This window comes from Cervus canadensis, chromosome 30 (genome assembly GCF_019320065.1).
Source record: "Cervus canadensis isolate Bull #8, Minnesota chromosome 30, ASM1932006v1, whole genome shotgun sequence".
NCBI classification, from domain to species: Eukaryota; Metazoa; Chordata; class Mammalia; order Artiodactyla; family Cervidae; genus Cervus; species Cervus canadensis.
The window spans coordinates 10,575,157-10,592,008 of record NC_057415.1 but is presented as its reverse complement, the minus strand read 5'-3'; the positions used below and the strand labels follow the sequence as shown (position 1 = coordinate 10,592,008).

The window sequence follows — 16,852 nt, the reverse complement described above, 5'->3', positions numbered from 1 at the left end:
GTTTGGGATTTGGGATTTGACTATATCACAAGTCCACCCCTTCCACTCATGTCTTTAGTTGTAGAAAATCTTTTCTGATAGGATCTAGTCTTCTTCATCATTTTTTGTTTTTGTGTTTGTTTTTTTAAACATATTAGTCTCTTAAATCATGTAGAAAACAAAAAGTATAGTCACATGCCATAGTTACAATAGTACAGGCTTTTATAATTACCCATTTATTGTAATGTTTGTTTCCCCACGTGGCTTTGAGTTACTGTCTGATGTTCTTTTTACCTTCCCAGCACTATCTTGAGCATTTCTGGCAGGTCTGCTGCTGCTGCTGCTAAGTCACTTCAGTCGTGTCCGACTCTGTGTGACCCCATAGACTGCAGCCCCCATCCCTGGGATTCTCCAGGCAAGAACACTGGAGTGGGTTGCCATTTCCTTCTCCATCTGGCAGGTCTGGTGCTCACTAACTCCTTCAGATTTTGTTTTTCTGGGAATGTCTTGATTTTTCACTCACTTTTGAAGGAGAGTTTTGCCACTTACAAGATTCTTGGTTGAAAGTTTTTTTTATTCTTTTAGTATTTTTAGTATTTCAGCCGACCATCTTCTGGCCTTCAAGTTTCTGCTCATGATCTTATTGAGGATCCTTGTATATGATGACTTGCTTCCTCTTGCTGCTTTTATGATTTTCCCTTTTGATAATTTATTATAATATGGCTTGCTGTAAGTCTTTCTTGAATCCATCTTACTTGGAGTTCTTTAAGCTTCTTAGATGTTTATAGTCATATCTTTCATCAGATTTGGGAAGTTTTTAGTTATTATTTCTTCATACAGTCTGTCACTTTCTCTTTCTTTTCTCCCCCTAAGACTCCTACAATGTGTCTGTTGTCCTGCTTGATGGTGTCCCACAGGTCCCTTAGGCTCTGTTTGTATTTCTTTAATCTCTTTCTTTCTGTTTCTTAGCCTAGATAATTTCTGTTTCCCTCTCTTTAAGTTTATTGATTCTTTCTTCTGCATGCACAACTCTGCCTTTCAGTCTCTCTAATGAATGTGGTGTTTCAGTTATTGTACTTTTTAGCTCCAGAATTTCTTTTTGGTATCTTTTAGGTTTTTTAATCTCTACTTATATCTCCATTTTGTTTACACATTATTTTAAAGTCTTTGTCTAATGTAACTGCCATAAATAAGTCTTTTCCAGGAACAGTTTCTGTTGATTTTTTTTCCTTTCAATGGTTTATACTTTCCTATTTCTTTTATGCCTTGTAATTTTTTTTTGGTGGAATATGAATCTAGTACTGAGTCTAACATTTGAGTGTAGTAATGTGGTAACTCTGGAAATCAGATTCTCTACCTTCCGGGGATTGGTATTTTCTTATTACTATTTTGGGGTTTTTTTGATTGTTATCAGCTGTCTGTTTCACAGACCAACATAACATGTACGCTTAGTGTCTTAGATGTTTAATGAGCCTTTCCTTAGGCATTTGTAGTCACTTTCTAATTTTCCCCCTATAGGCAATTGTTTTTTAGTGGCCTGTTTTTTAATGTCTGGTTCTTAAAAATGGAAAAGCAAAAAATGAAGTGGGTGTGGGGAGAAGACTAGCCTTTTAAATCCACTGGAAGTCACTTCAGCTGGGGCTGGGGGGGAGGGGGGCGTTTACAACAATGAGGGGGAAGTGCAGCAACAGTGGCTGCCTGTCTGTCTGTCTCTTGGTCTGCATCTCTGTGAAGAGAAACAATAATTAGTGACCAGAGCACAGGTCCCCACTATTTGGAGGAGAAGTTCCTTTCTGCCCACCCTGGCTCCCATAAGTTGTGTCCAAGCTACTCCAGGAACATGCACACAGCTCTCTACCACATCACTAAGGGTGGTGGATGGGTAGTTGCTACTGTACTGAGATATAAAATTGACCAAACTTTACTGCAGTTTACCACCCAAGTGTTCCCTTGAAATTCGCAAGCCTTCAACAGACTTCAGAGTTCCAAAACAGTTGTTTCAAAATCAGATTCTGAAAAAAAAAAAAAAAAAAGATTCTGCCAGTGCAGTTATTGTCTATGTGAGGACTCGGGTTGCTGGTGTTTCCTACTCTGCCATCTTCACAGAATCTTCTACATGATCTAATTTTGAGTTAATTTTTATGTGTAATGTAAAGAGTTCACATTCAGTTTTTGCATGTTTATATCCAGTTGTCCCAGAATGATTTGTTTAAAACAGTTTTATTTTTTTAATGAAGTACCTTGACACTTTCATAAAAAATTAACCATAAATGTGAAGGTTTATGTCCCATCTCTCAATTTTGTTCCAATGATCTATACAGCTATACTTGCACAAATACCATAGTGTCTTTTTAACTATATTCTTGACACATAATAGGTGCTCAAAATTTTAGTTAAATTGAAATTGACTCTGCCAGGAAAATGTTGCAGGGAAGAGAACACTTACTCTGCTGCAGTGGGTGAATAACTGGAGTTACCTGGTAGCACTGAGGGTCGTCGGGGGTTGTGCGGCAGTCATAAGTGTGGATGACAGAAGATTTATGTATATATACATATGCATATAGATACAGGGATGTGTCATGTGTGTATATACATATTAAAGGTTCTGACATCCCTTTACATTTTTTATTCCATCTAAAACTTCTTTTAACCAAAAGAATTAAATTTCAGCTGATTCCTCAAGAGAAAGAGAAGGACTCCAAAGGGAAGAAACTACTCTACCTTACGTATATCACAAACAAACCAAAATATGACACTCTCATTTTCTTCTAAATCCTTGGATCATATCACTCTGAAACTATTCTAAACATTTAGTGGAAATTACCAGTGTTTATGCTTTTAACCTTAATTTCTGGATTCCAGCCTGTATATAAGTCTTTGTGGAGGAGGGGTAACTTTGACAATACGACTTTTAAATTTGCATATTCTGAGGTAAATCATGCAGTTTCTACTCAAAAATAACTTTTCCAGAGGTTTTGAACTTAAGTTATTCTCTTATTTTTTCTGTTTCTCATACATACATAACTCAGTTAACTATCTTTTGTGGCTGGAATAGATGTTTTCGTATTTTATCTTCTGACTTACTGTTAGTGTTTAATAATTGGGGGCTTATAAAATTAAATGAAAAGTTCTAATTTTGATTATTTGGACAGAAAATTGACATTGAATTGCCTAGACTTATTAAAGAATATGTGTTCTTACACATGCTGCATTTTTGTCTTTTTTCTTTTGAGGTGTGCATGTTGTGAGAGGTGGGGTGGTATGTGGTTTATTTATTTTTGTTTCATTTCTCTAGTTTCCTATCAAGGTGTCTTTTGAGAACTTCTGTCCTTAGGCTGAAAAGAAAGTTTATGCCTCACTAAAGAAAAAACATCAAGGACAAAATTTAGGATAGGCATGCTGGTAAATGGTAGTAGCCATCAAAAAAATAGAAGACAAAAAGACTGGAGTTGCAGTCTTTAAAGTAGTGAAATCCAGAGGCTGATTAGTTGCCATCATTATGCCATACCTGCCTTTCCCAGTAGCTCAGCAGTAAAGAATCTGCCTGCAGTGTGGGAGAGGCAGGTTTGATCCTGGGTCAGGAGAAGATCCCGTGGAGTAGGAAATGGCAACTCACTCCAGTATTCTTGCCTGAAAATCCCATGGACAGAGGAGCCTAGTATGCTAAAGTCCATGGGGTCACAAAAAAGTTAGACATAACTTAGCAACTAAACAATAACAAATGCTGTACCTTCCATAGAAGCTCAGCGGTATTTTAAGCATTGTTGTATTCATTGCTTTGAAATGAAATGTTATCAGAATATACTGGAAGTACTTTATGAAGCAGATTTAGAGTTCTATCTATACCACTTAGCAGAAGAATCACTCATGGGTAAGTTAAACTTCTTGTGACCATGATTATTTTCTGGGGAAATTATTCTTGCTCTATCAGTTTCTTAATGATGTTAATGAGATTCAAATAAATGGATGTTTCTGTAAGTGTTTTGAAATATAAAGTGCTCTACAAGCATTTTAAATATCATTTGTGTATATTAAGCTCTGATACATAAGTTTTTTTTCTTTCAAACTCTTTCTAAGATAATGTGAAAGGAAATGGATGGACAGTCATAGAACTGTTGGGTCATTTGCTCACAAATACAATTGAAATGGGTAAAATAGGGAATATTAAAGCTCAAGAATGTGGGACATAGGGAAAACCTATAAGAGAGAAAGGAGCATTTTCTTCAGTCTGTCTTATGACAGGAAAGGAAATGATACTTTTCTTGGAGAACATATAAAATCTGTAATTTTACATAGTTGAGTAGATTGTGATAAAAGCATCTCTTTATCATTCATGTGTAAAATATGTGTAAAAATTATTTTCAAATATACTGTAAAACTTTGAGTAATACAAGGCTAGAGTAGTTAGGGCAGTGTAGTATGGCATAAGGGTAGACATGTAGGTGACAGAGTAAAGTTGAGTCTAGAAAGAAGCTTTAATATTTATGTTGAATTAATTTTGAACAAGAATGTCAAGATAAGTTCAATGGGAAAATAATAATCTTCTTAACAAATAATGCTAGGTAGCCACATGCAAAAGAAAGAATTTGGACCCCTTCTACATATCATACACAAAAAATAACTCAGATTAGAAACTTAAATGTAAGAGCTAAAGTTATAAAACTCTTAGAAGAAAATATAGAAGTAAATCTTGGTGACCCTGAGTTAGGCAGTGATTTCTTGGATAAATTGGACTTTGTCAAAAGTAAAACTTTTGTGATACCAAGGATACTTTTCACATCAAGAATGTGAAAAGACAAGCCACAGAATGGGAGAAAATATGTGCAAGTCATGTTGTTTTTAGAATATATAAAGAACTCCTACAACTCAGAAATAAAAAGTAACCCAATTAAAACTTGGGCAAAATACCTGAATAAACATTTTTCCAAAAAGTTATACAAATGTCCAGTAAGCACATGAAAAGATACATTAGCACAATTAGCCATCAGAGAAATACAGTTCAGAACAACAATGAATCTCATTCACACACATTTCACAGTCACTGTAGTATTTATAATTTAAAGAGATGCATAATAACAGGTGTTGGTGAGAATGTGGTGAAATTAGAACCCTCATACATTAGTACATTGATAGGCTGTAAAATAGTACAGTCACTTTGGAAAACTATTTGGCAGTTTTTCAGATGGTTACACAGAGTTACCATATGTCCCAGAAAATCTACTTCTAGATATATACCTGGATATGTAAGAGATCTGAAAACATGTCCACACAAAAACTTGTTGCATGAATGTTTATAGCAGCAATATTCACAGTAGCCAAAAGAAGGAACAGTTCAAATGCCCATCAACTGATGAATGGAGAAATAAAATATGGTGTATCAATTAATGGGATATTATTTGGCAGTAAGGAATGAAGTGCTGATAGATGCTATCATATGGATGAACCTTGAAAACATTTTGCTAAGTGAAAGAAGTCAATCACAAAAGACCTTATTCTATATGATTCCATTTATATCAGATATCCAGAATAGTCAAATATATACAGACAGAAAGTAGATCAGTGTTGCCTAGAGAACAACTGAAGGGGGCAGAGATTAGGAGAGAATGGGAGATGATGCTAGGAAATTGTGGGTTTCTTTTTGGGCTGATGAAACTTTTTGAATGAGTATGGCTGTACAACTCTATGAGTATGTTAAAAAAAAATGTGCTAATTAAATGAATAAATTGTATGGTACATGGATAAAAATAATTGAAAAATAAAGCAATACCCAACTCAAAAATGTAAAGAAAAGAACATTTGCATATGTGTTTCTGCTGATTATCACCTGAAGATAGAGAAGAATCAGATGGTTGATTGTCTCTTGATTATAATTTTTCTTTCATTCTCTATCCTTCTAGTGGCCAATTAGGTTTATTAAATGTGTGCACTTTTGTGTTGATTGATAGTGAATCTTAATTCATTTTTGACAGGAATTGAGTTCTTCTCAGACTTTGTCACATGATGGAGGATTCTTCAATAGACTGGAAGATGATGTTCATAAAATTCTTACTAGAGAAAAAAGAAGAGAACAGCTTACAGAATATAATGGAACAGATAATTACACAGCTCATGAGCACAACCAGGCATGTAAAATAGAAAATTCTCTTTAAATCACAGTGAATTTTTTTTTCATTTTTTAAAAATGTAAACAGTGGAATTCAATTATGACTGTATAGAACTATAGTTTTAGTGTATTATCTTAGTCATTATTACACATATTTATATTAAAAAGTGTGAGGTACTTTATTAATTGGTTAATATTTATTAAGCATGTACTATAGTGCTTGGTATTGTTCGGCATCAATATTGGGGAGTGGGAATATCAAGATGGTTAAGACCATCCTTGACTTGGACACTCAGGGTAGTTGGGGATAGGAGGAAGTAGACTAAAGAGAATGTCACTCAGCATGATGAAGGATTTAAGAGAGAGATGAACAATTGAAAAAAAAAAGTTTTTAAATAGAAAAGGTAATAGACCACTCCTTGGGTAATTGGGAAAGGTATATAAAGAAGTAACATTTGCAATGGATTTTGAATGCAAATAACTGTATAAACTGAGAAATAGAGAAAAACCTAAGGGAACTGCAAGAGCAATGGCCCAGAGCTATGCAAAGCCTTTAGACTGAATATTCAGGAAACTGAAAAATTATGCATCTAAGAAGTAAAGACTTAAGTGAGTGTGGGATAACATGATTAGAGAAATAGATTGGAATTAGGTTATAAGGGTCTTTTAATGTGAAAATAAGAAGTTAGAATTTTGTCCTGCAGACCAGGGGTTGCAAACTATATAGTTGGTCTGCAGTCTGTTTTTGTAAGGCTCACAAGCTAAGAATGGTACTCAGTTTTAAAATACTGTTTGGAAAAATACAGAAAAAAACCCAAAAGATATTATCATATAGAGACCTCTGAGTTTGCATTTATTTTTCCTACCATAAACCACCAGTCTTCTGTTTTGCTTCCTCTTAAACTGTGAATCTGTTTTTTACCTTCTGTTGACCTCTAGTCTATCAATAACTGTCCTCTCAGCCTGGAGCGTGTGATAAGTAATTTCAGTCATGTCCCCATGAGCGCTCCCCTTACTTCCTTGACTTTCTGGCATTCCCGTCATGTCAGTATGCAGCATTTGCTCTCACAGTACTGTCTGCCTTCGCTATTACAGTTTAATTTTTGTTTAACCAGGTATTGCTGGACAATACTCCTTCCTGTTTATATTCTCTTCTGAAAATCAGTGGTGTGTAACTTTTGCCATATCCTCATTTCTACTTAATGGTGGTTTGATTCATTTTTTTTTTTACTTTAATAAATTCCTTCCAGTGGCTATTTCAAATTGAAAAGCCCATTTTCCATCCTTTTACTGTCTTCAGTGGATGTTAGTTTTTTGTTTCCTCTGATAAATTCAGTCATTCAACAAATTAAACACTTAAACTGTGTTGTTATATAGGACACAAACGGAGCCAGACTCTTAAGAATTTTTTATTCCAATGCAGCAATAATATTGCCTTATAAAAACACTGTTTCACATGAAAATTTATTTTTGGCTTAGTATGGGACATCCTTGCCTGCCCTCAGATACTTGTGAGCTTCTTCCTTTCTAGCACTGAATTAAATTTGGTGTTTTCCTGAGTTGCCTTGACTGTCAAATTTTGTGTACAATGCAAGCAGCCATGTTAACATTTATAGGTAGTGTATTTGTTTCCTCTTTTTACGTTGATTTTTATTTTCCCTTTTGTGGTTTATATCTTATTCTTTAAGTCATCTCAGATCATTGTAAGAATCATATTAATATACTCAAGCAAGTGATTAGGTGTTTCAGATCTTTTGTAGAGCAAAGCTGGGTACACGTAAGTTAAATTATTAATTAATGTTAATGATATTTTAAAGTCAAAGTGATAATGCAGTGTAGTAGAAAGAGAATAATCTCAAATCAAACAAGCCTAATAACACAAAATATAGCACTGCAGTTTATCAGCTCTGTTATGTTGGAATGAAATTACCTGCCTTTCATGCACTGTTATTACGAAAGTTAGCAATTATGGTGTAAAATATTAGAGCATTTATACACAGCATATGCTTAATAGATCATTGTTTTTGTACACAGTAGGAGAAGTGGAAAGTCAAAAAAAAGGTAATTCATAGGAATGGAGATAAGAGATGGCTTTCTTAAGAGAAAATAATTTTTGAATTGGAATTTAAGAGAGTAGAATTTGAACATGCGGAGGTGAGGGAGGAGAAGCTGGAATGCCATGAATAAAAGGATGGAGGCAGTAAAGTATAAACCAGTTTAATACAATATTCATTGAGGAGTATAGTGTAAGTTTGGCACAGTGGGTTTGGAAGGATTGTGGAGGACTTAAAAGCCTGATTTATGATTTTGTCAGGAAATAGAAAAGAATAATTTTTTAAAGTTTTTGAGCAGAAAACAAAGTTCTACATGGTAATATTAAATTCACTGCAGTGCCTAGGAATAACTGAAGGAAGGTGAAAACTAGAGATGGGAATCAGACAGTGGGCAGTATGGGGAGGATGTAGAAGAGCAGGAACAGGTGACTGGTAGTAATGTCACTTGGTGTAGCTGTTTTGGAGAACAATGTGGCATTAATTTCTACAGTTGAAGATGATGGGTAAACTGTGTTCTAGAAATTCTGCCTTAGAGTAAACCCTGGAGACATCTTCAAGAGGAATGATTCAAGCTCAGTTGTTTGTGACAACAAAGTCAGTAGAAGAAATGAATGAATTATAGCAATACATAACAGCATGGATGAATAACAAAAACATAATCTTTAATGAAATAAGCAAGTCACCAAATAGTAATAGTTTGATGCAGTTTATATAAATTCCAAAAAATAGAAAGTTTAACTGATTACTCAGGGATACATCTGTATGTTGTAAAAGACTATTAGCAAGAAAGAGAGTGACAAACACAAATTCATAATAGTGGATATTCTCAGGAATGGGGAGAAAGGATATGATTGGGGAGAGAAATGTGGGGGATGCCAAAATATTGGTAATGTTCACATAATTTGCATATTGGTTTATTTTTCTTTTTACTTGCCATGTCAATTTATATATTTTGCACATGTAAAATTTTTCATAAGTAAAAAAGTTGAGTATTTTGTCATGTCATTGAGTGTAGTTGGGGAGAAAGGAATATTGAGGCCATTAAAAAATATTTTCTTTTTGTCTACCTCCTTCCTCTCCTCCTCACACTCCTTTTTCAGGGAAAACTTTTTTACAAGTGTTAAAATCATTTTAAACTGTGTATTAGTGTACCAGAAATTTTTAAAGGTGAAAAATACATCCACACTAATTCAGTCAGTCTTTAACATTTGGTTTCATTTTTGTATAGTACTTTTCCAGGAAAACATGCATAGGTATTTTAAAAATAACTAAGAAAAAGAAAAAATAAAATAAAAAAAATAAAAAAAAATAAAAATAACTAAGAATCAGAAATATAGTTTCTGTAGCCCCTTTTCTAAACTGTAGTTACATTCTGTCAAGTCAACATTCTGTAATTGTTCATTACTCAGTATTTTTTAAACTATTTTCTTAAAAAAAAAAAAAAACTATTTTCTGTAAGTTTTTTTTAAGGTTTATTTTATTTATTTTGGCTCTGCTGGGTCTTTGTTACTACACATATGGGCTTTCTCTAGTTGCAATGAGCAGGGTTTATTTTTGTAACCCATGATGCTCGGGGTTCTCATTGTGGTGGCTTTTCTTCTGCAGGGCACAGGCTCTAGGTACTTGGGCTTGGTAGTTGTGACTCCTGGGCCCTAGGGCACAGGCTCAATAGTTGTGGCACACTGGTTTGGTTGTTCCAAGGCATATGAGATCTTCCCGGACCAGAGATCAAACCCATGTCCCCTGCATTGGCAGACAGATTCTTAATCACTGGACCAGCAGGGAAGCCCTATTACCCTATTACTGAACATCTAGGTTGTTTAGAATTGGTCACCTGGTATTCATTGAATATATTCATCTATTTACTTTTTTGATGAATTTGTCCTTTGAATAAATACATTCTTAAAAATAGTAATTGCATCAAAGCATGTAAACACCTGTATTGCTCTTGATATGTATCAACATTGTCTTCTGGCAGCAGGATATGAAGTTACTAACTTCTCCACAGCTTCACTCTGTGTGTGTATGTGTGTGTGTGTGTGTGTGTGTGCGCGCACACGCGCGCGGGCACGCATGCGTGCTGAGTCACTTCAGTCGTGTCTGACTTTGCTACCCCATGGACTGTAGCCCATCAGGCTCCTCTGTCCATGGGATTCTCCAGGTAAGAATACTGAGGTAGGTAGCCAATCCCTTCTCCAGGGGATCTCCCCGACCCAGGGGTTGAACCCAGGTCTCCTGCATTGCAGGCGGACTCTACCATCTGAGCCACCAGGGAAGCCCGCAGCTTCACTGGCATTCCCCCTAATGGTCTTTAGGGCTCTGTTTTATCAACTGCCTGTGTAGTGTATTTCACTCTCTTGTTCTATGAATACCTTAGGCTCACTATGCTGAAACTTGAGGTCATCATTGACTTTCCGAACCAAGCATTCAACTTGACTTCATCATTTCTGTTTGGGGTTTTGTCATTGTATCCAGATGTTCCGGCTGTGAATCTCCCTTTTCACTTTTCTGTTTCTCAAAGTTTGGGAATTTTTAATCTCTGAAATAGTTCTCAGATATATCTTCTCTTCCACTTTAACATTTCTCTAATTTAGAATCTCATTATCTCTTACTGGTATTATTTCAGTAACCTAATAAGACTTCCTGCCTCCTGCCTTCTAATTCTAGATAATTTATCTTATACACTGTTAATAGAGTACTTTTTAAAGAGTGAGACTTCCATCCTGCCACACTATGTCCTTAAGTTTCAGTGTCTGTTGAATCATTTACTAAAGCCCTCAAGCTTTTCAAATGAAGAGTCCCAATCCATTTAACCAGTCCTAAAATAAATTTAGTAGATTGCAACCAGCACTCTCAAAAAAAAGTTATCAGCATATATGACATCTTTTCATATTTTATGAAATTTTTTTCAGTGTATATATGTTTATGTACATAAATGCAAATATATATACATATACTGACATGTTTATGTATTGAGTCATGATGCAAAACATTCCTTAATGTGGGTCACTGTCAAATAAGTTTGAAAGCATTGTTCTACAGTGTAGCTTCAGCCTAAATAACTTTAGTCATACTCTTTCCAGTTTTTTCTTCTAGCCAGACCAGAGCACTCCTTGTCACTATGCTGAATCATTCCCAGCTTTGCTCAGGGTTCATTTCACATGTCATATCTATCCTGATGCTTTCTCTCATTGCCCTGTTCCAGTCCCAAACATAGAAAACCTGGATATGATCTTTCCTTTTTTCTCTATACCCTGTAGCATTTTGGTTTTCTTATGGCACATTTCACACAGCACATTTTTATTTGTTGTTTGTAGACAACAAATCCCTTGTGGACATAGATTTATACACCTTTTTATTTTCAGTTTAGTATAATATACTTAGAAGATAATTTTAAATTTTATTTAATGAAATGTAACACTTAATAAAAAATGAGTGTACCTTATAACAGTAAGGTTTTCTGTTTTAAAAAGTGCCATTTGTTGTAAAAATTCTAGAAGTAACTGCTAAGTGAAGAACTTATAATGCAAAAATAAATATTTGAGGGCTTAATATATATTTTCTAGATATTATATTAAGTACTTAAATTTATTATTTCATCTAATTCTCACAGTTAACTGTGAAGATAACAGGTATCTTTATGATCCCCAGTTTACAGATACAGTGGGAGAAAAATTGACCCTAATCTCATTCACCCAAAGAAAACTATCATTGATACTTTCTTGTGCTTCCACTTTTCTGTATGGGTTTATACTTTTTCCCCAATAATGTAGAAACTTAACATGAACCACTTTTCAGTTACATACAGAGATGGTGAACATTTCAGATCATTAATACACTGACCCTTGAACAGTGCAGCTTTGAACTGCTTGTGTTTATTTACACATTGATTTTTTTTTTCTGTTGAGGTTGGTTAAATCTGTGGATGCAGAGGGACCACATATACAGAGGGCCGATGCTAAATGACCATATATGTGGACTTCTGATTTCACAGAGGGTTTGCGTCCCTAACCCCAGTGTTGTCCAAGGGTCAGCTGTAATGTTTTTAGATGAAATAATTATGTTTACAGCTAAATTGTTTTCAGTTACCCACACTGAGAAAAAAATTTAAATGTACCAGTTTTATGTAATATTGCTTACTACTGAAATTGTACACTTTTTCATTTTTAATTGGTCATATGCCTGCCATGTGACTGTGACCATTTTTTTTAGTTTTTCATTTACCTTTTGATTTTCTTTCAGTTTTTTGGAGATTTTTCATCAAATTAAATATCAGTCTTTTCCTTTTTGTTTTCTCTCTTTTATATTATGTTTGGAAGGACTTTCTTTTTTTAATTAATTAATTTTTAATTAATTTTAATTGTGGCTAATTACTTTACAATATTGTAGTGGTTTTTGCCATACATTGACACGAATCACCCATGGATGTACATGCCTCCCCCATCCTGAAGCCCCCTCCTACCTCCCTCCCATTTTATCCCTCAGGGTTGTCCCAGTGCACCGGCCCTGAGCGCCCTGTCTCATGCATCGAACCTGGACTGGCAATCTATTTTGCATACGGTAATATACATGGTTCACTGATATTCTGTCAAATCATCCCACCCTTGCCTTCTCCCACAGAGTCCAAAAGTATGTTCTTTACATCTGTGTCTCTTTTGCTGTCTTGCATATAGGATCATTGTTATCATCTTTCTAAATTCCATATATATGTGTTACTATACCGTATTGGCATTTTTCTTTCTGACTTACTTAACTCTGTATATTAGGCTCCAGTTTCATCCACCTCATTAGAACTGATTCAAATGCATTTTTTTAAATAACTGAGTAATATTCCATTGTGTATATGTACCACAGCTTTCTTATCCATTCATCTGCTGATGGACGTCTAGGTTGCTTCCATGTCCTAGCTATTATAAACAGTGCTGTAATGAACACTGGGGTACACGTGTCTCTTTCAATTCTGGTTTCCTCGGTGTGTATGCCCAGCAGTGGGATTGCTGGGTCATATGGCAGTTCTATGTCCAGTTTTTTAAGGAATCTCCACACTGTTCATAGTGGCTGTACTAGTTTGCATTCCCACCATCAGTGTAAGAGGGTTCCCTTTTCTCCACACCCTCTCCAGCAGTTATTGTTTGTAATCTTTTTGATGGCAGCCATTCTGACCAGCGTGGGATGGTACCTCATTGTGGTTTTGATTTGCATTTCTCTGATAATGAGTGATGTTGAGCATCTTTTCATTTGCCTGTTAGCCATCTGCATGTCTTCTTTGGAGAAATGTCTGTTTAGTTCTTTGGCCAATTTTTTGATTGGATCATTTATTTTTCTGGAATTGAGCTGCATGAGCTGCTTGTATGTTTTTGAGATTGTCAGTTGCTTCGTTTGCTATTATTTTCTCCCATTCTGAACGCTGTCTTTTCACCTTGCTTATAGTTTCCTTTGTTGTGCAAAAGCTTTTGAGTTTAATTAGGTCCCATTTGTTTAGTTTTGCTTTTATTTCCATTACTCTGGGAGGTGGGTCATAGAGAATCCATCTGTCATTTATGTCAGAGGATGTTTTGCCTATGTTTTCCTCTAGGAGTTTTATAGTTTCTGGTCTTACATTTAGATCTTTAATCCGTCTTGAGTTTATTTTTGTGTATGGTGTTAGAAAATGTTCTAGTTTCATTCTTTCACAAGTGGTTGAACAGTTTTCCCAACACTACTTGTTAAAGAGATTGTCTTTTCCCCATTGTATATTCTTGCCTCCTTTGTCAAAGATAAGGTATCCATAGGTATGTGGATTTATCTCTGGGCTTTCTTATTTCTGGGCTTTGTTCCATTGATCTATATTTCTGTCTTTGTGCCAGTACATACTGTCTTAATGACAGTAGCTTTGTAGTATAGTCTGAAGTCAGTCAGGTTGATTCCTCCAGTTCCATTTTTCTTTCTCAAGATTGCTTTGACTATTTGAAGTATTTTGTATTTCCATACCAATTGTGGAATTAGTTGCTATAGTTCTCTGAAAAATACCGTTGGTAGCTTGATAGGGGTTGTATTGACTCTATAGATTGCTTTTGGTAGTATACTCATTTTCACTATATTGATTCTTCTGACCATGAACATGGTGTATTTCTCCGTCTATTTGTGTCATCTTTGATTTCTTTCATCAGTGTTTTATAGTTTTCTATATACAGGTCTTTTGTTTCTTTCACTTTAGTTCAGTTCAGTCAATAGTCATGTCCGACTCTTCATGACCCCATGGACCGCAGCATGCCAGGCCTCCCTGTCCATGACCAACTCCCAGAGTTTACCCAAACTCATGTCCATTGAGTCAGTGATGCCATCCAACCGTCTCATCCTGTGTCGTCCCTTCTCCTCCTGCCTTCAATCTTTCCCAACATCGGGGTCTTTTCAAACAAATCAGCTCTTTGCATCGGGTAGCCAAAGTATTGGAGTTTCAGCATCAACATCAGTCCTTTCAGTGAACACTCAGGACTGATCTCCTTTAGGATGGACTGGTTGGATCTCTTTGCAGTCCAAGGGACCTCTCAAGAGTCTTCTCCAACACCACAATTCAAAAGCATCAATTCTTTGGCGCTCAGCTTTCTTCACAGTCCAACTCTCACATCCAACATGACTACTGGAAAAACCATAGCCTTGACTAGATGGATCTTTGTTCGCAAAGTAATGTTTCTACTTTTCAATATGCTGTCTAGGTTGGTCATAACTTTCCTTCCAAGGAGTAAGTGTCTTTTAATTTCATGGCTGCAGTCACCACCTGCAGTGATTTTGGAGCCCAAAAAAAAATTAAAGTCTGACACTGTTTCCACTGTTTCCCCCTCTATTTGCCATGAAGTGATGGGATCGGATGCCATGATCTTAGTTTTCTGCATGTTGAGCTTTAAGCCAACTCACTCTCCTCTTTTACTTTCATCAAGAGGCTCTTTAGTTCTTCTTCTCTTTCTGCCATAAGGGTGGTGTCATCTGCATATCTGAGGTTATTGATATTTCTCCTGGCAATCTTGATTCCAGCTTGTGCTTCATCCAGCCCAGCATTTCTCATGATGTACTCTGCATATAAGTTAAATAAGCAGGGTGACAATATATAGCCTTGATGTACTACTTTTCCTATTTGGACCAGTCTGTTGTTTGATGACCAGTTCTAACTGTTGCTTCTGGACCTGCTTATAGATTTCTTAAGAGGCAGATCAGGTGGTCTGGTATTCCCATCTCTTTCAGAATTTTTCACAGTTATATTGTGATCCACACATTCAAAGGTTTTGGCATAGTCAGTAAAGCAGAAGTAGATGTTTTTCTGGAACTCACTTCCTTTCTTGATGATCCAGCAGATGTTGGCAATTTGATCTCTGGTTCCTCTGCCTTTTCTAAATCCAGCTTGAACATGTGGAAGTTCATGGTTTATGTACTGTTGAAACCTGGCTTGGAGAATTTTGAGCATTACTTTGCTAGCGTGTGAGATGAGTCCAATTGTGTAGTAGTTTGAACATTCTTTGGCATTGCCTTTCTTTGGGATTGGAATGAAAACGGGCTGTTTCCAGTCCTGTGGCCACTGCTGAGTTTTCCAAGTTTGCTGGCATATTGAGTGCAGCACGTTCACAGCATCATCTTTTAGGATTTGAAATAGCTCAACTGGAATTCCATCACCTCCACTAGCTTTCTAAGGCCCACTTGACTTCGCATTCCAGGATGTCTGGCTCTAGGTGAGTGATCACACCATCGTGGTTATCTGGGTTGTGAAGATCTTTTTTGTATAGTTCTTCTGTGTATTCTTGCCACCTCTTCTTAATATCTTCTGCTTCTGTTAGGTCCATACCATTTCTGTCCTTTATTGTGCCCATCTTTGCATGAAATGTTCTCTTGGTATCTCTAATTTTCTTGAAGAGATCTCTAGTCTTTCCCATTCTATTGTTTTCCTCTGTTTCTTTGCACTGATCACTGAGGAAGGCTTTCTTATCTCTCCTTGCAACTCTTTGGAAGTCTGCGTTCAAATGGGTATATCTTTCCTTTTTTCCTTTGCTTTTTGCCTCTCTTCTTTTCACAGCTATTTGTAAGACCTCCTCAGACAGCCATTTTGCTTTTTCGCATTTTTTTTCTTGGGGATGGTCTTGATCCCTGTCTCCTGTACAGTGTCATGAACTTCCGTCCATAGTTCATCAGACACTCTATCAGATCTAGACCCTTAAATCTATTTCTCACTTCCATTGTATAATCGTAAGGGATTTGATTTAGTTCATACCTGAATGGTCTAGTGGTTTTCCCTACTTGGTTCAATTTAAGTCTGAATTTGGCAATAAGGAGTTCATGATCTGAGCCATAGTCAGCTCCCATTCTTGTTTTTGCTGACTGTATAGAGCTTCTCCATCTTTGGCTACAAAGAATATAATCACTCTGATTCAGTTGTGGCCAGCTGGTGATGTCCATGTATAAGAGTCTTCTCTTGTGTTGTTGGAAGAGGTTTGTTATGACCAGTGCATTCTCTTGGCAAAACTCTAGCCTTTGCCCTGCTTCATTCTGTACTCCAAGGCCAAATTGGCCTGTTACTTCAGGTGTTTCTTTTTCACATTCCAGTCCCCTATAATGAAAAGGGCATCTTTTGGGGGTGTTAGTTCTAAAAGGTCTTGCAGATCTTCATAGAACAGTTCAACTTCAGCTTCTTCAGTTTTACTGTTTGTGGCATAGACTTGGATTACCGTGATATTGAATGGTTTGCCTTGGA

The 16,852-nt window shown here is 36.1% G+C and overlaps 1 protein-coding gene across 2 annotated transcripts in view; it reads left to right on the top strand.

The window, feature by feature from the left end:
- GKAP1 (G kinase anchoring protein 1) overlaps window positions 1–16,852 on the top strand; it is a 94,837-nt gene that overhangs the window by 62,924 nt on the left and 15,061 nt on the right. For both annotated transcript variants that reach the window (XM_043452928.1, XM_043452929.1), the window contains exon 8: window positions 5,949–6,101. In XM_043452928.1, coding sequence (XP_043308863.1) covers window positions 5,949–6,101 — 153 coding nt within the window. The remainder of the gene's footprint in view (window positions 1–5,948; window positions 6,102–16,852) is intronic.